We start from the raw sequence: 20,984 nt of genomic DNA, 5'->3' as shown, positions 1-20,984 counted from the left end.
ATGATGCTAAGGCTGAAACTCCAGTACTTCGGCCACCTCATGTGAAGAGTTGACTCATTGGAAAAGACTCTGGTGCTGGGAGGGATTGGGGGCAGGAGGAGAAGAGGACGACAGAGGATGAGATGGCTGGATGGCGTGATGGACGTGAGTCTGAGTGAACTCCGGGAGTTGGTGATGGACAGGGAGGCCTGGCGTGCTGTGATTCATGGGATCGCAAAGAGTTGGACATGACTGAGCGACTGAACTGAACTGAACTCCTTGGAAGGGAAGTTATGACCAACCTAGATAGCATATTGAAAAGCAGAGACATTGCCAACAAAGGTCCATCTAGTCAAAGCTATGGCTTTTCCAGTAGTCATGTATAGACGTGAGAGTTGGACTGTAAAGAAAGCTGAGTGCCAAAGAATTGATGGTTTTGAACTATGGTGTTGAAGAAGACTCTTGAGAATCCCTTGGACTGCAAGGAGACCCAACTGGTCCAACTTAAAGGAGATCAGTCCTGGGTGTTCACTGGAAGGACTGATGTTGAAGCTGAAACTCTAATACTTTGGCCACCTGATGGGAAGAGCTGACTCATTTGAAAAAACCTTGATGCTGGGAAAGATTGAGGGCAGGAGGAGAAGTGGATGACAGAGGATGAGATTGTTGGATGGCATCACCAACTCAATGGACATGAGTTTGGGTTAACTTTGGGAGTTGGTGATGGACAGGGAGGCCTGGCGTGCTGCAGTCTATGGGGTCACAAAGAGTCGGACACGACTGAGCAACTGAACTAGACTGAATGCAGTTTTTGCAAATTTAATGTCTGGCTTAATAGAACACAGCTGGATTCCCACATCTGAGTCAGCATTCAGTCGGTTACGGTCAGCATTCAACTGCTTATGGTTGCAGTATCCCACATGAACTAGCCTCTGAAAAGCTCTCCTATACAGCCCTAAGAGAATAAGAGTAAAAAGAGTAAATAATATCTAAATACTTCTTTAAAAATAGTGTGACCTCACAGCTTCCTAAAAGGGCTTCAGGGGCCCAAGGGATTCCCTGACCATCCTACTGGGGTAGTCTAACCTTCCAGCTAGCATGGAATGTTACCTGAGCCTTGTCTGGGCACAGATGTTCCTCATTTTCCAAGTTGAACCACACTGGTCTGTGTTCACTATATGTTCCTTCGTAATATAGTGTAGGCTTGAAAAGAAAGTGAAAGTGTTAGTCGCTCAGTCATGTCTGACTCTGCAACCTCATGGACTGTAGCCCGCCAGGCTCCTCCGTCCATGGGATTTTCCAGGCAAGAATACTGCAGTGGGTTGCCATTTCCTTCTCCAGAGGATCTTCCTGACCCAGCAGTCTAACCTGGGTCTCCTGCATTGCAGGCAGACTCCTTACTATCTGAGCCACCAGGGAAGGGCCCGCTTACAGTATACCTTTTACATTATTCTGCAGGTAGTAAGAAATTGTAAAAGTGCTCAGGACCTTGTGACTGATGGTGACCAACCTCTGTATTAACACGATTTGTTACACTCCTGGCAGTATAATTTTAGTAATAATGAAAAGTGGTTCTTGACTAGGAAATTTTAAGCACCAGTTATATGTATTTTTAATAACTATTTTGGGTATGTGAAAGGTAGGGTATATAATTAGTACTTTCTTCAGTTCTATTTCAAGATTTGTTATTACTAAATTTTTGAGAAGGTAGGAATTATTTTCTTTGGTATTTCAGAGTATAAAAAAATATCGAGGGTTCTTTTGTGGCTTGTAAACTGGGTTTTAAAGGCCATTACAAAAGAAAGAAGAGTTCCCAAGACATCATGGCGGAAGCCTTATTAAAATAAGTGTTGTTCTCTAGTATAATTTCTTTAGAGGCTAACATATCCTTCAAGTTCTAGTATATTTAAGTGTCTTTACTTTAAACCATACCTTGTATATAAGATTAATATTAATTTGTTAATATTTCAATATTCACAGGACTGCATTTTTTATGGTTTTGTTTCAAAAGCCTTTTTCTTCTGGGAAAAGTATTACCAAACGCCAGGTAAGTCTTTTGCAGAATCCTTTTGTCCTAGAAGTAGACCAGGAGGCAGTGTTCTTTCCTTGATCAGGGTTACTTATTGAATGATTTTAGGTGCACAGCAGAACATTTGTAGAGTTAACTTGCTCTTTTTTTTTTTTTTTATCCTTTGCTTTATTTAATCCTCTTAATGGCCCCAAGAATTTAAATTATTACACCAATGAGGGAAAAAAAACACTTACAGGTGTTAACTTGCTCTTGACTTAGCTTTTCAGAACTGAGGCTTTAAGAGTAAACTATAAAGTGCTAAGATAATGAAGTATTTAAAAATGTAGTATAGAGTAGAAAATGTCTCAAGCATCCATATAATTATTTTCTTTAATACACGATCCATATTTTGAAAAGATTTACAAATCAGGCATGTAGACATGCCCACAAGACTAGGATAGATGTCACTGGGGAACAGATGAAGCATAAGGGTTAAGAACAAGGCATTTGGAGTCAGACAGATTCTTGGCTGTTATAGTTACTAACTCTGACTTAAATTAAGTTACTTAATTTCTTTACCTTCAATTTCTCACCTGAAAATGTAGATGGTAATGCTTTCCTAATGAAGCTATGAGGAATAAATGGATTAATATATGTAAAGTTCTTTAAATAGTGCTGGACATGTTGTGAGTGCTGAGTCGCTTCAGACTCTCTGCAACCCAGTGGACTGTAGCCTGCCAGGCTCCTCTGTCCATGGGGATTCTCCAGGGAAGAATACTGGAGTGGGTTGCCATGCCCTCCTCCAGGGCATCTTCCAAACTCAGGGATCAAGCCTGCATTTCTTACATCTCCTACATTGGCAGGCGGGTTCTTTACCACTGGTGCCACCTGGGAAAACCCAAGCAGTGAGTGTGCGGTGCATACTAGCCGTCTCCCTTGTCATAACTATTACTTTCTTTAAGCATCTGAGGTTCAGGATGCATACCCAGAAATGTCCTACATTCTGCATAATCATCTCACATTACCACCTCTTTGGACAGCACTTATACCCTACTACATGTTTGCTTTATGCCACAACTTAGAAACCTGTGCTGTGGTTTTTTATTAGAAAGAAATTTAAGTACCTCTGTTTTAGAGGACCAAGAACATTTTTTAAAACAGGATTAATTTTTAAACCCCATCTTAACTCCCCACCCCCCGCCCTGCCCTGCCCTCTTTTCAAATAATTGGAGAATTGACTATTCCTGCTGGAGAAGAATTTGAAGACTAAAACATTTTATGTTCCTGGCAAACTGGTGAGAACTAATGTAAAAAATGGAGAAAATTGTACTATATAGAAAAAGATTTCAGGATCTAGCACCAGAGAAGAATATAGAAAATGCAAAACAGAGTAATATCTTGCAAATCTAGATTTAGTCAAGACATCTTAATAATTTCTGCTTCATTTCAAAATATGTAATTATTTGGCCTTTAAAATATTTGTGTTACCATTATCTTCCCCTATTTGTTTTGTTTAAGATGTTGAGATATCTGGCGAAACATGACTGAAATTTCTAATTATTTGTTTCCATTTGTAGTGGATCAAAATATTTAAACACGCGATGGCTGGGTGTGTCATTTCACTCTTGTGGTTTTTTGGCCTCACGCTTTGTGGACCACTAAGGTAAATAGAAATGCGTGTTTTGAGTGTTTTTGTTTCTTCATTTTGAATATTAGTTTTTTGCCATTATGTTTTATGTCAAATTTTTTTGTCAGTTATATACAAATGCTTCTTTCACTTCGATAGCATTGGGTACAACTAAGTGAGTATACATGTATATTGAGGACCTGTTTAGTCTGTGGACCATTCTTTGTTGAATAGCATTAATCTATTGTTCATGATCTGTCATAGACATTTTACTAGAGTCCACCAAACAGTTTCAGAAAAATTTTAGCATAAATGGCTTTTTTGTTATTCATTGATTATATCCATTTCAGCAGCTGATTTTAGAGATGAAAAGTCTAAAATGGTAAATAAAATCAGCCGATAACGAGGAGAGCAGAATCTTTTAAAAATGCTCTCCCCCCAACTCTGAAAGTCCTGTAGTACCACAGAAGATGTGTGAAAGGCATGGTCATAAACAAACGCCTTGGAAATAGTGTGCCGGTCGTCAGATTTAAGATGCGTTAACTCGCGTTTCATATTCCCCAAGTCTATATAGATTCTTTTATGTAAATTGGTCAGTTCAGGGGGCAATAATGCTTTAGGGCCACCTAATTTAATAAGAATTTGATAGGTGCAACTGTGTCTAAGTCTTAATGTTTCTCTCTCAAAATTATAAGAAAAAAGTACCCTGCCATTGATGAGGGAGGAACATGGGGACAAGAAGCAAGTAAGCCGAAGGGTATTCTAAAGAAATTCTCTCAGGGTGATGGAGTGGACAGAGTAGAAAGTGATCAGTGAGACCTGCTTTGTGAAAAGGCTTTTCTCCTCTCCCAGCGAATAAAGGAGCTCTGGGTTGTCTCCCTTTAGCTTGTTTACCCTGTACTTTTCGAAAGAGGAATATATAGAACTCCACTGTCACATCGCTGTCCACGACAGCAGTAGGATTCTGGAGTGGTGGGAAAGCTGGCTGGAATTTCTCAGCTTGGGGAAAGCCTTTTCAGTTTATGTTTAAATATGACTGACTGATAATTTCTTACCCCTAAAGTGAGCCTGTGGTCTGTTTGTTACTAAATCACCATCACTGAGTGTCAGGGAAGGAAGGGGGAAAGTTGTTAATTGTTAATTCTTATTTGGCTCCTCATTTAGTCATCTGTTTCTGCCCTTACAGCCCTCAGTACCACCAGCTCCTCTGCCAGCGCTGCCCTCTCATTCTTTTACTAAAATCGTCATTCAGTTTCTTGATCATAGACTTCTTTGGTGTTTCATAGCCTGTCTTATTTCAAGTTACTGTCATTCTGCTGATATATTTATTTTTTTAATTGTAATTTCCCAAATGTTAACAGAACTGAAATAATCACTGCCATGTTTTCATTACAGATTTTTGAGTACAGAGGAAAAATGAAAATTGTCTTAATGAGAAGCTCAAGATCTGTAGATCCTATAAGCTCCCTTCAGCTGGCAATAATTTTTTAATATTTCATACATATAAAACAATAAATCTAAATAAATATGAACATTCATGTGTTCCCCCAAATAAAACCTTACCAGTTCTTCTGGTGCCTTATGAATCCCCCTCCTGATTAAATCCCTGTCTCTGGCTACCATCGGATGTAACCAGTATTTCTTTTTTGCAGATTTTTTACTTGATATGAATAGAATTACATTGCGTGTACTTTTGTGCAGCCTACTTTTTACATTCAGTGTTATGTTTGAGATTTGCTCATTTTGATGCATGTAGTGTGTGTGTATATATATACATATGTGTATGTAGTTCTTTGAGTTTTATGTTAGTTTTTTGAAATCTAATTCATATACCATAAAATTCACTCTTTTTGTCTCAGTCCATTTGGGCTGCTGTAACAAAAATACCATGGGCTGGGTGACTTAAAAAAAGGCACATTTGTTTCTTATGATTCTGGAGGCCAGGAAGGCCAGGATCAAGGTACAGGTGACTGGATGTGTGATGAGAGACCTCTTCCTGGTTTATAGAAAGCTGTCTTGTTTCTTCACTGTAACCTGACATAGCAGAAGGGGCAAGGGCACTCCCTTTGGTCTCTTTTTATAAAGCCTTTAATCTCATTTATGAGGGTTTCACCCTCATAACCTTACGCACCTCTCAAAGGTGTTCCTTACCTCCTAATACCATCATGTTGGGGATTGAGTTTAACCTTGGGGAAGGGAGGGGGACACAAACATTCAGTCTGCAGCACTTCTAAAGTATACAATTCTGTATTTCTTAGAATTTGTGTATATTCATGAAATTTCCTTCATTTTTACCACTGTATAATAGTCCTTTGAATGGATACATTCTATATTATATTACCCATTCTCTTATCAGTGAGTAGTAAGGTTGTTTCCAGCTTAGGGATATTGCAAACAATGCTGGTATCTTATAAGTGTTTCCTGGTACATGTATATAAGAAATATGTATGATATAATCCTACAAGTAGTATTGTTAGATATTTGTAGTTACAACCTTCTAAGATACATAATGCCAGAATGTTTTCCAAGGCAGCTGTACATGTTTATTTTTTCCATAATGGTTTATGAAATCAAGGGGAAAGATGTTTTTTCTTCTCCCTTAATCTGGTTGAATTCCTGCTTCCTGATACAGATCAGACATACTTCATGAATTACGGTGCTTTATTTTGTAGGACCTTGCTGCTATTCGAGCACAGTGATATTGTTGTCATCTCACTGCTCAGTGTTTTGTTCACTAGTTCTGGAGGAGGACCAGCAAAGGTAGAATTTTCCGTTATTTGAAAATTGAAAGTATACAAGTAAAATATTATCCAAGGCAATAAAATAGTATATCCTTTCCCATTTAAAAGAATGCAGAGGCTTTTTGCTAATTATAAATTTTTCTCACAAGTCTTCTATTTTTTACTGTTTATTTTGAAATCATTATAAATTCCTGCATGTGTGTGTGTGTGTACTCAGTCATGTCCGACTCCTTGAAACCCTGTGGGCTGCAGCCTGCCAGGCTGCTCTGTCCATGGAATTTTCCAGGCGAGAATACTGGAGTGGGTTGCCACTTCCTCCTCCAAGGGATCTTCCTGACCCAGGGATTGAACCCACATCTCCTGTGTCTCCTGCACTGCATATTCTTTACCACTGAGCCACCTGGGACCCTAGGAAGCTGCAAATACAGTACAGAGAGGTCCCTGTGGCTTTACTCAGTGTCAGCAGTAGCTTCTTACCAGCTCAAGTACACTGTCAAAACCAGGAAACCGACATCGGTACAACCCATAGACAGTATTCAGATTTCACCAGTTTTACATACACGTGTGTGTGTGTGTGTGTGTGTGTGTGTGTGTGTGTGTGTGTTTAGATTTGTTTAACCATCACCATAGTCAAAGATACAGAACTGATCGATCACTGCAAACATCTCCTTCATGCTTTACCCGAGCTCTCCCCTATTTCATTCTTAACTCCTGTACATCAGTTTTGGAAAAGATGTCCCTAAAAACTTGTTATATTTAAAGTTTGATGAACATTTGCCAAGTAAGCAACCCTATTCATCTTATATAATATAAGTATTAATCTATTTTTAGTAAATTTATCAATATGCAATTAAAAGTTCTTGCAGCTACAATACTTTGACTTACCAAATTAAATGCTTCCTGTGTTACACAGGAAAGGAGAAATAAAGGCAAATAAGCTATAATAGTCTCTTTTCTGAAAGGGACTTTCAGGCTCAGTAGTAAATAAAATAAAGTGACCAAAGCAATGTGCCAAATAGAGCGAAGTGAGTCTGCCCAGCTTGTACATTTCAGATTGGATCTATGGGTGTTAAAGTATATGCTACTATTTAATCTTTTTCCTTCACTCACAGAGTATTCCAAAATAAATGTTTAAGTGTACTCACAGCATACTCCAAAATCAATGTCAAAAAATCACAAAAGAGAAAACCCGAACTTGTGACTTCATAATGATTACAAACATCTGCATAACAGATACCATTGTGCAGGGATTTCCCTGGCAGTCCGGTGGTTAAGACTCTGAGCCCACTGCAGGGGACGCTTTCCTGGGAGGGGAACTAGGATCCCACGTGGCACAGACAAAAGAATAAATAAATAAAAATATTTGAAAAATAATTGTGCAAACTAACAATGGTAACAAATTGCCACAAAATTTTACATTAAATATATATATATATACTCAGATCACTCAAATAGTTTAAAAAAATGCTGAAGATCTTCAACATAAACAAGCTAAGGACAAAGACAACTCATAAATACAAATGACTTTAAACATTAAAAATTATACTGCACTAAAATGAGAGTATAGATCTTACATATCCTCTCGTTAGTGTCGGTAATGAATCTGGGCATCTAACCAGAACTGTGGTGTTTTTTTTTTTTAGTTCTGACTGTGAAGTACTACAGAATCCTCAGTGCCCTCTTTGCAACAAAAGTCTTAAGTTATAGTCTCCATGTTTGGGTATTGTTAATTTACCATGTCCTGATTCAATTAAAATTAGGAAATTTTAAATTGTATGGCTTATGTATACTGACTTCGTCAAAATACACACCACACTAATAGGGAATTTATCAAGTATAGTGGTTATCTTGTAATGAACAAAAATCCTCATTTTGCACTTAACATTTTTATTTTCTGAAAGTATCTGGTATTACACCTGTACATTTGTAACTAGAGAATGTACAGCAGTGCTATTTAGATTGCTTGTGTATGAAAAATTCTGAAGTATTTGCATAAACCTGGATAGTATGTCCTTCCTGTAATTTTCTTTTATCAAAATCCTTTCCTGGAATGAGAACTTAAGAAGTGTGTCAGCTTTTAAGTGCATTATACCTTTCCTAGATATTAGAGATGACTGCTGATTTTCATAACATGTCCTCTTAGTTCTTTTTCCCTAGAAGAATGATAAGTAGAGTACTGATATTATTGTAAACCAACTGTCTTCACTATAACTGTTGCATGTTATAGAAGAAAATGTCACTACTAATTATTCCTTAGCTACTTGGGCTTTTCAGACAGAAGCAAAGTAACATTTAAGAAGATTAGTTCTGTGAACATATAACAGTTTGTGCATAGTAATATCCCTATTCATAGTAGCAAAGACACAACTGAAATTGTCATTATTGTCTTCAAGTGCCCTGAAAACATACTGCAGAATTTATGGGAGCTCTTTACTTTTGCATCTTACTGTTAATACTATAAATTTACATTGTATAGTATAAAGATTTTAATGTCAAATGTTATTTTATCTTTAAATAGGTATTTGAAAAAATTTTCTTTAGCATTTGTATAGTCATGGTCTTAAAAATCAACACTTGAAAAAGCCACTCTTGGTATTATTCTCTTCATTTTCAGACAAGGGGGGCTGCTTTTTTCATTATTGCTGTGATTTGCCTGTTGCTTTTCGACAATGATGATCTCATGGCTAAAATGGCTGAACACCGTATCCTTTTGCAGAAGATGGGAGTTTTTTAGTCTTACAGAAAAACAGAAGACTGGCAGAATGGGAAAGAAGGAGTAACTGAATTAAACTAATCAATCGTGAATGAAATTTTCATAGATTAACGTAGGTATTCTAAATCAGTATTCAAATAGTGAATAAATTCATTCTAAGTTAAATATCTTTTAAAGCACCCTAAATTTTCAGCAATTTTGGGACAATGAAAGAATATTTTAGAATGTTGTGGTGCTAATGTATGTATGTGTATACATATATATGTATGATTTACTCACTCAACAAAATCAATCTGTTTGCTCCCTTGTAATTTAACAATTTAAATGCTCCCTTTAGAAGGCAGTGGCAGTTATTAAATATAAACTTTTTTGAAATTAAATGAAAAAACCTTTGGCATCTTCTTACTTGAAAGAAGTTTAAATTCCTTAATCTGGTATTCACTCTCTTGCTCTAAATTATTTCCAACTCAGCCCCCCACTCCTCTCTCATACTGACTAAACCCAGCTTCCAATTAAATATATCTACTCATTTTCCTCTGCAGACATGGCTTGTTCTTTCCTATCCACATACCCTTTAGTTACCCTTAACCCTCTCCATTTAGCAGGGCTCAGAACACCAGTTTTGAATCTTCTGGTGATTGATACTGCCCTAAAACCTATTCATTAACTAAGACCAGTTTACTGTGTTACAGTGAAAGAGAATGGCATGACTTTTGCAAAACTTTGGGTTGACTGTTAAAGAACTGTTGCCCACCCTACCCTCTTTTGCTTGCTGCTTATTTTGCTGAGGCTTATGTTATCAACAACTAAGAAGCAGATTTAGGACTGAGTTTTACATGGCATTCCAAAAGATCAACCTTAATTGAACCAGATAGGAGTGGTCTAAGGAGGTTCCTTGTTCTCATCACTTTGTTCTAGTATGTATGCATATGTCTTTTGGAGGTTGTGTACTAAAATTTAACAACTATGCCTTAAGTACTATTATACTTGTCTTGGAGACAACAAAAGAAGTATAACACAAGCCATTCTAATTTATGAATCATGTTCCCTAAATTAATTTTTTCATTATTTTCTTTTGTTTTTAAGGGAAACATTATTGAGGATAGTCAGGTTTGGGGCCCTCGGACTAATAGTCAACCCAAAATAGTAGGTAAATTCCAGGAGGACTTCAAGATTCAAAGAGTTAAATTTTTTTCCTTTACTCCAACTCACTTAGCTGAAGGACATCATGACAGTGCTCTAACCCACATGCTTTACACAGCCATTGCCTTCTTAGGTGTGGCAGATCACAAGGTATGTCTTCTTTTCTTTGTTCTTAACATGAGAGATTCTGAAAAGTTAAAGCAACGATAACTTTAAAAGTGCATTTAAAATTATTTACAATACTGCCAACCATCTGAGTAGTTCAGTAATTTGGGTTATGAAAAAAACATGCTAGCTCTTGAACTCTGTGTTTCTAATAAGATTTATCTACTTTTCTCACAGGGTGGAGTATTGTTGCTAGTACTGGCTTTGTGTTGTAAAGTTGGTTTTCATACAGCTTCCAGAAAACTCTCTATAGATGTTGGTGGAGCCAAACGTCTTCAAGCTTTATCCCAAATCATTTCTGTACTTCTCTTATGCCCATGGGTCATTGTTCTTTCTGTGACAACTGAGGTAAGAGCAGGAATTTATTGGTAATAAGTAAAATAACTATTACTTATAGATTTTGGTTCAATACATTATATTTTATTTCAGTTTGATGCTGCAAGTGGCTTAAATTTCTTTGCATTTTCTTTATAGGTTTTGAAAATTTTTTAGAGTTAACTTTATTGTTTATAGAAAATACAAATCAAGTACTATTATATTTATATACCCCTCCCATCCTTGTGGCCTGAAGGAATCAGTTAAATACTACCCAGAATAATTTAATACTTAACCAAAAACCCAAGGATTGTACATCACCAAGTATTTATAAAATTACTAAACCATAATGCTTCTTTTTTTAATACTTTGGGGAATACTAGGAAACTGTGCCAATATCTTATAACTCATATTTTGTCATTTTACAAGTTGTATTGAATCATGGAAATACTTGTGTACACATAAACAGATTAACTAAAATATAAGATGTGAACTTTATACCCATATGGTATTAACAATTTTTTTTTTTTAATTTCCAGAGTAAAGTTGATTCTTGGTTTTCTCTCATTATGCCTTTCTCAACGGTTATTTTTTTTGTCATGATCCTGGATTTCTATGTCGAGTCCATTTGTTCAGTCAAAATGGAAGTTTCCAAATGTGCCCGCTATGGATCCTTTCCCATTTTTATCAGCGCTCTACTGTTTGGAAAGTTTTGGACACATCCGATAGCAGGCCAACTCCGGGCTGTGGACAGAGCAGCACTCCAGGAGGGCACGGAGCACGTGCTTTCTGGAGGAGTGGTGGTCAGCGCTGTGTTCTTCACCTTATGTGAGCATTTCCCCTAGTGGCTCATTCATTCAACTGGGGAGTGTGTTCAGTGCTTACATAGTGCTGAGAGATACTGTTGGGTTCTGTAGGTTAAACTTTTTAAATTTTTGTAATATATGTATATATATATATTTTTTTTTCCTTTTTTTAGCTGCCAACATCTTATCATCTCCTTCTAAGAAAGGACAGAAAGGTACCCTCATTGGATATTCTCCTGAAGGAACACCTCTTTATAACTTCATGGGTGACGCTTTTCAGCATAGTTCCCAGTCCATCCCTAGGTTTATTAAGGAATCACTAAAACAAATTCTTGAGGAAAATGACTCTAGGCAGATCTTTTACTTCTTGTGTTTGAATCTGGTAAGAGTTTTAATGGCATATCTTGAAAGCTTAATCTTTTTTTTCTTTTTGAAGGCTTAATCTTTTAATTTGGACAGTTCTGGTGTAATTTTTGTTATTCCCAAATAATTTTAATAGTTAGAGGTGGGCTAAAATATTTTCTCTAGTAGAAAGATTACAGGATCATATTCATACTGCTTAAACACTTTTGAGGTATTTTAGAGACATTGGTTTCGTGTGCCATTCAAATCAATAGAGTAGCTTATAAAGATTCTAATGTACTCCTTATGGGATCTCATTCCCAACCAGATTGCTAACATTTTCTAATCTAGTTTATTGAGTTCTACAGACATGTAGATAAAGCTATCTCCTTTTAAATAATTTATAAGATGGACATATCTGATTTAGCATGATTTCTTACCATTTATATGAAGTGAGATTTCTTGTGTGAGAATCAGTTAAGTAATGAAAGAGGCGGTATATCTTCAAGTAAGCTTTGCGTAATTAAGCGTTAAATTCCTTATGATCAAATTGTGATAGATTTATCTTAAAACAGTATTGCCCAATTGTTTTTTTGGGAAATAAAAACTATTCCCCTGTTGTTTTTTGTTTTGTTTTGGAACATGGTTTAGCTTTTTACCTTTGTGGAATTGTTCTATGGCGTGTTGACCAATAGTCTGGGTCTGATCTCGGATGGATTTCACATGCTCTTTGACTGCTCTGCTTTGGTCATGGGACTTTTTGCAGCCCTGATGAGCAGATGGAAAGCAACTCGGATTTTCTCCTATGGGTAGGTACACTGACTAACAAGGCTTGTGTTAATAGCAAATTCCATCTCATAGGATAAAATTCTACTACCTTGAATACAAATTTAATTTTTCAGAGCCTAATTTTTCTTTAAAGTAGATAAGAGGAAATAAACCAAGCATTTGATAAATACTGAATGGCAGTAAGCTTAAGACCATACTCCCTGACAAATCCTTCTCATAGATAGGTAGCAAAAATCAGTTAAATTGCGAGCTGTTTGGCCAGCGGTGTTTCTTTGAGGTCATGGAATGTGCATGATCATTCACATCTTTGCTGTTAGGAAGAGAATTCAAACTTTGAAGTGATTATGCATGCAGTATCCTTTCATTAAGTGAATCATTCGGTGAATACTAGAATCCCTGATTTGTTCAGAGTATTTTGATAAAGACCTACTGTAAATAGGTTAATAAATTCAGCTTATTTTCAGCTGTTTATATTTTGAAAGATGAATGAGCCAAAGATACAAAAAATCTTGATACAGGTTGAATCTGTGTGTTGTGACAGATACAGAGAACATCAAAGTCTTGAAAGAGAGAAAAGTAACTTCTTGCTAAGAAATTAGGACATCTTTATATAAGAGGGGACACTGAAGAAGGACTTTGATAAACACATAAAATCCCAACAAACATATAAACCTTCCAGCAGTAGTATGATATTTAAAATCTTAGTAATTTTCAAGTCTTACTGTTTGTGTAGTTGAAAATCTGGACTCATTTCCTCATTTATAACATAATAATGTTTATATTTTAAAAATACTTCATTTGTTAATTTCCTTTTCTAAAAATATATTCTCCATTTTTAGGTATGGCCGAATAGAAATTCTCTCTGGATTTATTAACGGGCTTTTTCTAGTGGTAATAGCTTTCTTTGTGTTTATGGAGTCGGTGGCCAGGTTAATTGATCCTCCGGAATTAGACACACACATGTTGACAGTAAGTCTTTTCATTTTACTATTTAGTTTCTACTCATACTCATACAGCTTTTTCCCTACTAATGTTTAACTACTTGTAATTATTGACCTAACAAGGTTTTATTTATTTTTTTTAACTCAACATAACTTCCTATCTTGCTATTTACATTTACACTGCTGACTCTTAGAAATTAATACACCTTTCTCCAGTACATTGGTAGTCAGAATATTAGATGACATTCTAAAACACAGATTTTTTTTCTGCCTTATTAAATGTTTTTGTTTGAAGATGTGTTTTTAGGTAACTGAGGAAATTTGCAAAGACTTGATTACTCTAAATTAGTGCTATGGTAACTTTTAATGTTCTCCCTGTGCCCCTTAACCTTTACATGTGCTTTTCCTTGTAGTTCTCATACCTTTCCCACATTCTGCCCTTTTAGCCTTTACTTCTAATGTCTCCTCTGGTGGGATACCTTCCCTTCATCCCTGTCTTCGCACCACAAAGTATGTTAGATTTCCCTTTCTGAATATTCCCATTGTATCTGTGCAGTCTTCTTATAGCAACACTGACTTAAAGCTGTTGTTTAATTTGTCATTCTTCCACAGTTAAGATGTATTTTCAGGACCTGAATTGTGTATATTAACTCTTAAATTTTAGCACCTGGCTTACAATAGAAAGCCAACTATTAATTGGTAGGGATTTTTTTTTGTAATATAGTAGAATTTTTATTATAATGTTATGTTAGTTTTAGATCTACCACAAAGTGATTCAGTGATATATATATATATATATATATAAATACATATATATATATTCTCTTTTTACAGTCTGTTATTAATCATTAAATGACTAAAAACAATTATGAATCTTGTTGATGGAAGCATGTAGTAAATGTTTTTGAATTGTAATTTGGATATATATTTTGGATTTTTAAATGCTTATATCTTTGACCTTTAATATTTGCTACAGAAATATTCACACAAGGGTGTAGGGGTGCACCATTCATTGTACCACTGTTTATAATGGCACAATGGCAGGGAAAAAGAAAAACAGTGTTCACCAATGAAAGAACTAGTTAAATGGCACTCATCCAATAGAATAATACACACCTACTAAAAAGAAAGGTGTATCAATATATGCTGGCATGAAAAATATTTACAGTATGCACTAAGTGAAAAAAAATATAAAATAGTATTGAATATGATCCTGTCACTGATTTTTAAAAGGTGTATATATATATATATATATATGTATATTAGTATTGTGCATAGAATATACACCATCCTCTTAGGAGAGACTAACTCTTAGAGGGCAGAATTAGAGGGGCCTTTCACTTTGTTATTTTTTTTTCATTCTGATGAAATACAGAAAAATGAAGTAGTTCTCAACAGAGGAGAGTATTTATGATCTAATGAAGTCTCTGCAAACAGTATTTTATTTCATTCAAAATTCATTAACACTCTTGAGGATCATAAAGCTGACTGAAGTTTTTAAATCTGACAGACAGATGGTCTGAATCATGAGAAGAAGTAAATAAGTTCTATACATGTTTACTACAGACTACAAAGCTAGTCTCTTACTAGCTTTGAAAATTAATTAAAATATTCTGTGCCCTTAATTTTATATGTTCTTTTTATAAAACAAATGGATTTCTCTAAAGGAGAAATTGTAGATATATGTAAATTAAATAGTGCCATGAGCTACTATTTCAAATCATCTTGTAAGAGGTGTTAATGAAGGTAAGTAACTTTGTTTATCCTCTGAGGTATTATTGTGGCACCATTAAGTAAAGATAATCCCGCTTACTTTGTTTTTGAAAAAAATGCTTTTTCATTACACTTTTTTTTATTATGGTAAATCTTACTATAGTTAAGACACAATAAGACTATGTTTATTTGGAGTCCACTCGTTAGTAAATTACAGTCATTGTCTTTTAAAGTATTGAAATTTACCTAGTAATATAAATGAGATTTCAGGTACAGTGTATACATGCTCTAGTTAAGCAGTACTTTCAAACTCTTATTTAAACAAGACAAAACTTGAGCATCATTTATTTATTCATAAACCCTGAATCAAGTACACTTTTATTCTTAATCATTTAATTAAAGCAAACCTAAATCCTTTTACTTGTCAGCATTTTGGTATTTGAAACTTAAGTGCTGCTTCTAAAATATTCTAAAATTCACAGTTCAAAATTTTTTCTCATTGAATTTAGTGAAGTTTTACTATATTTTCAAAACTGTGAACCAAAAAAAACATATAGCTGTATAGTAAGTTTTTGATAACAAATTTGTTTTGTTTTTTTAATTACAAATTTAAAGGTTTCTTTCCTCTTTTTTGCTAGCCAGTCTCAGTTGGAGGGCTGATAGTAAACCTTATTGGTATCTGTGCCTTTAGCCATGCCCATAACCACAGCCATGGAGCTTCTCAAGGAAGCTGTCACTCGTCTGATCACAGCCATTCACACCACGCGCACGGCCACAGTGACCATGGGCACGGCCACGGCCACAGCCACGGATCTGCAGGCAGAGGCATGAACGCCAACATGAGGGGTGAGTCCTGGCCAAGAACCGCCCTACCTTTCAACTGTTCTCAGTTGATACTGTACTAAGAATTGGGCTTCTGGTACAATTTTATTTAAAAAAGAACAATCTGTAGCTAAGAGATCTAAAATCATCTGTTATCGAAAATGCCCACAAATGTTCATAAATGTCCATTTTTTTAAATGAATTATTGTAATTATAAAGTCCCTTTCATAGTAACACTTGTATAAATATTAGTTGCGAGGGAAACTGTGTTATTATGCACTTTCATGTAAAAGAATTAGAAAATGTTTATTGTACTGTAAAAAAAAAAATACAGGGGAAGTATTTATCATTTATGTGATATTTGTTCTGATATTTGTTTGGACGTGCCATGCAGCTTATGGGATCTTAGTTCCCAATCAGTGATTGAACCTGCACCCTTGATGGTGAAAGTGCAGAGTCCTAACTTCTGGACTCCCAGAGAATTCCCCATTCTGATATTTTAATATAAATAATTTGAGTAATGTCAAGAGTTGGCACATGTATGATTTCTAGGAGTCGTTCCCAAACAAACTACACCATCGTAAAACTCACCACTTTGTTAATAGTTGCCCAAATCTTTACTTTCACCTCTATGCCATGAATTCCTTGATGAAGTGAGGAGGTTTAATCATTTGGAAGTACCAGCCCCTAGCAGAGTGCCTGGTGGATAATAGATACCTTGTGACATTTGTAGAATGAATAAAAACCTAAATTAGATGTGCTTTAATTTTTAATATTTTATGTACCTTACTTGTAGGTGTGTTTCTACACGTTTTGGCAGACACGCTCGGCAGTATTGGTGTGATCGTGTCCACCATTCTTATAGAGCAGTTTGGATGGTTCATTGCTGATCCCCTCTGTTCTCTTTTTATTGCTGTATTAATATTTCTCAGTGTTGTCCCACTGATTAAAGATGCCTGTCAGGTTCTACTTCTGAGGCTGCCACCAGAATATGAAAAAGAGCTACATATTGCCTTAGAAAAGGTACTGTGTATAATTTCCTTACTATTCTTCTTCCTTTTAAAATAGTATTTGAAATTAAGTTGGCCAAACGAGATGAAAATGAAAATGACAGTCTTGTAGAAAATGAACTGAAAATATGGACAGGCAATTCATAGAAAAACCAGACACAAATAGAATATATTTCAACTTGTAGTTCGCCATTTAATATTATCTGCTGATGAACAGTTGGCATCTTGAATATATAAGGTATAACATTTTAACCACACTGGTTTCATAAATAAAATTAGTAAAGTTTTCTCACTTTCTCATAATTGGTATTTACTAAAAAAAAGTTTTTACTATGTCCTACTAAAAAAAGTATTTTACTTCAAAACTAATATACATCCATTACAGAAAGTTTTAAAGTATAAAAAAGAAAAAATATATATAGTTAGTTTCACCACCTGGAGAGAAATACTTTTGAAGAGTTATTTTTCTATGTAAAAATACTTTAAAAATATTAAAAACGGCCAAAAAAATGTTTTGTACTGCTTTGTAAATTTTTTCCCATTGAATTTAACCAGCCTGTATTGTTGAATGTGAAGGCTATCTTTTGAATGTGTTATCTCAAATATAAAATAATACTTGAATGTTTGTATCAGTATAAAGGAAAACAGGTAGTTCACTAAACATATCCGGTTTAAAACAGGGGAAGTGCATGTTACATAGGTAAAAATAGGCGTGCACCATTGTGTGTAAAGGCCTGTGTAACCCTGCTCACGTCCTGTTCCAGACTTCCTTCCTGGCATCACTGCCAGGTCAGTACTGTAGACGCCTTTGCTTGTGGTTGTCCCTCCTGTTCCCTTCTAAATTCTAGGCTCTCCTTATTATTGGTATTATTTTTAATCAGCTCAATAATGGTTCCTGGACCAGAAAGACTGCTTTGTGTTCAGTAAAGTAGCCTTTCAAGTCCATTTGTATCACCTTTCCTTTTATTTGACAGCTACAGAAAATTGAAGGATTAATATCATACCGAGACCCACATTTTTGGCGTCATTCTGCCAGTATTGTGGCAGGAACAATTCATATACAGGTGACATCTGATGTGCTGGAACAAAGAATAGTACAGCAGGTAATCCTCTTAAGTTTTAAAAATAATTTCAGTTGAGGTAATTCATAAGTTAAATTGTACACATTATAAGTTCTACAGCTCGATTGTCACTTAATTTTTTTTAAATATCAGCCTTACAGCTGACCAGGGACAGCTTTCTTTTTTACATTTAGATTTGTTTTATATCCAAAAATAGTAAAAATAAAGTCAGTCTTTATTATGTGGAGGACAAGCTTAAGTTAATGTAAAAAAAAGTTCATTTGTAATCCACCTTGATTACCAACAGATGGTCAAGAAATAAGTTATTATAAATAGTCCTAAGTTAATAATAATAAAGTTGGCAGGGTGGCGATAAGGATGAAAACAGTTCCTGTATCCCTATTCTGGACCTACCAAATTGAAAACAATCGCTGTTCTCCTTTACTCCTCTGAATGTCAATTCAGTGAGCTACTGGCCTCCTGACAGATCCTATGTAATATTTGACCAGCTAAATAATAAATGTTACTTTAAGGACGTATCACTGACTGGCTGTTTTTTAAAATGTGATATTCATTATTTAATCCATGTGCACTAAATGCATTAATCTAAATGCTTTTCAATGTATGGATTTTTATAACAGGTTACAGGAATACTTAAAGATGCTGGAGTAAACAATTTAACGATACAAGTGGAAAAAGAAGCATACTTTCAACATATGTCTGGCCTGAGTACTGGATTTCATGATGTTCTGACTATGACAAAACAAATGGAGTCCATGAAATACTACAAAGATGGTACTTACATCATGTGAGATAACTTGGGAATTACCACTGGGGTTTGAACAATGAAGATTAAAAGGCCGGGTATTTATAATACCACCAGAAGGAAGAAAATTGCACATAATTGTACAGAAACATTTTGTTGCTTTTGAAAAAATTTTTAAAGCTCCCTACAGTTGGATCAAGGAATCTTTCTTAAAGGAAATTTAAATATAGAATGAAGCATTAATTGTACAAGTAAAATAATTGTTGAAATTATGTGTAAAATAGCAAACCTGAAATTTGAGTGAATGTGATGTAATATCACATCATCTTCAAAAATGAACATATAATGATGGATTCAAGTGAAGACCAAAATTACTTCTGTGTGTTTACTTTCCTCCAGAAAGCATCTCCACTGTAAATAATGTATGTAACATGTTTATTACAAATACCCAAATGAAAAAAATTTAGTCACTTTTTTGCATAGCCCTAGGATAAAACAGGAATAAAAGATCTATATTTATGGACTTTCTGTATATAAAACTGGTTTCTAATTATAACTTAAATCCATTAAGTAAAACCTTGTTGCCACTTTAAATGTAAACTGAATTACTTGGGAGAGACCTCAGCCATTGATAGGAGGCAGCAGTGGGGATGTGAAGGACAGCATGACAGATTTTGATGCGTTACAGAAGTCAACCACTCTGTAAAATAATTTTTTTTTTTTTACTTTTGGTAATATTTGCAAATGAATAATTGCTTTATTAGGGTAAAGAACTTAGACTAAGTTGTGTCCATGTTATTCACTCACTTGTCTTCTTCTAAAGTAGAATATTCCACTTCTTGTTATGCATCTGGCATTCCAAGTTGCTTATTAAGCTGGTATCCAAGCAGTGCTAGGCTTTTCATCTTTTCATTTAGCTCCATATACTGTGGAAGAGCCAGTGGAGAGAGTCATAGATAACTGTCAACTCAGAGTTGAATTTTCTGCCTAAAAATGTAACTTAAAAAAAAAAAAAATTTCTGAAACATATCGCTATAAAAGAAACATCAAAGAATTAGGTGGTTATTTTAAAGTTTAATAAGTAAATCTTGTTCATAAACCCTTGGGCACTATGAAATCAAAATACCCTATAAGTACTTTCTGTAATAATATCTAATTTATATTTTTTCATTTACGATTTAAACTGAATGTATAGTCTGAAAAGACTGTATGATAAATAGATACATAATAATATATGCAGTTCTATGAACACCAAAGAATGTTGTCCAAAAGAACTTTTGAATACCTATTTATAAGCATCTGAATATTTTCTCTCTTATACTAGGAATTTTGATGAGTAGGATGAATTAATTTTAGTATGGGTACTATTTTCTTATCTATACCATAATGGCAAACATGTATTGTAAATCATATTTTTGTCTTACAAATTTTAATATGTGAGAGGTTTTAGAAATTTGTTATAAGTTATTTTGATATTCCTTGTCTTCTCTTTACACATTTTCTGGTCCAGATTCTTCAATACATATTAAAACTTTGGAGTGGTGGGAAAATAATTGCATATGGATGTTTTAATGTAATTTTTATACATTAAAAAATTTAAGTAGATAGGTACAATATTACATCATTTTTTTAAATTGTATTTCCCTTTAAAAATAAAATTGTCATCTCCCTTAGAAGGCATAAAAATAGCAAGAAAATTAAGCTAATGTGATTGACAACTATCAAGATGAAAGAGAAGGCAGCATGAAGATATGACTTTAGGCAAATCAGCTTCTGGTTTGTATTTTTTTTTTTCTCATACATAAAATCAGAATACAGTCTGCTTAAATTCCGGAGCAACTGGAACCCAGACACTACTAGTAGGAATATGAAATGATGCAGCCACTTCGGAGAACTGTTCAACAGTTTCTTTTAATGTTGAACATACATCTGTCCTGTGACCCAGCAGTTCCACTCCTGGGTCTTTACCCAAGAGAAATGGAAACATGTCTATAAAAAGAGTGGAACAAGAATGTACATGTTTGTGACAGCCAGAAACTA

At 34.9% G+C, this 20,984-nt stretch overlaps 1 protein-coding gene across 1 annotated transcript in view; it reads left to right on the top strand.

Annotated features, from left to right (window-relative positions):
- SLC30A5 (solute carrier family 30 member 5) overlaps nucleotides 1–19,467 on the top strand; it is a 31,999-nt gene extending 12,532 nt beyond the window's left edge. The window contains exons 3-16 of the mRNA NM_001192174.2: nucleotides 1,960–2,026; nucleotides 3,568–3,653; nucleotides 6,290–6,377; nucleotides 8,973–9,060; nucleotides 10,288–10,364; nucleotides 10,557–10,727; nucleotides 11,234–11,522; nucleotides 11,674–11,882; nucleotides 12,494–12,651; nucleotides 13,471–13,600; nucleotides 15,924–16,131; nucleotides 16,904–17,130; nucleotides 18,092–18,220; nucleotides 18,820–19,467. Coding sequence (NP_001179103.1) covers nucleotides 1,960–2,026; nucleotides 3,568–3,653; nucleotides 6,290–6,377; nucleotides 8,973–9,060; nucleotides 10,288–10,364; nucleotides 10,557–10,727; nucleotides 11,234–11,522; nucleotides 11,674–11,882; nucleotides 12,494–12,651; nucleotides 13,471–13,600; nucleotides 15,924–16,131; nucleotides 16,904–17,130; nucleotides 18,092–18,220; nucleotides 18,820–18,990 — 2,098 coding nt within the window. The 3' untranslated portion in view covers nucleotides 18,991–19,467. The remainder of the gene's footprint in view (nucleotides 1–1,959; nucleotides 2,027–3,567; nucleotides 3,654–6,289; nucleotides 6,378–8,972; nucleotides 9,061–10,287; nucleotides 10,365–10,556; nucleotides 10,728–11,233; nucleotides 11,523–11,673; nucleotides 11,883–12,493; nucleotides 12,652–13,470; nucleotides 13,601–15,923; nucleotides 16,132–16,903; nucleotides 17,131–18,091; nucleotides 18,221–18,819) is intronic.
- Nucleotides 19,468–20,984: the final 1,517 nt, after the last annotated feature.

The sequence above is a fragment of the Bos taurus genome, chromosome 20 (assembly GCF_002263795.3).
Source record: "Bos taurus isolate L1 Dominette 01449 registration number 42190680 breed Hereford chromosome 20, ARS-UCD2.0, whole genome shotgun sequence".
Classification (NCBI taxonomy): Eukaryota; Metazoa; Chordata; class Mammalia; order Artiodactyla; family Bovidae; genus Bos; species Bos taurus.
Note: the sequence above shows the minus strand (reverse complement) of the source record. Positions and strands in the feature narration are given on the sequence as shown.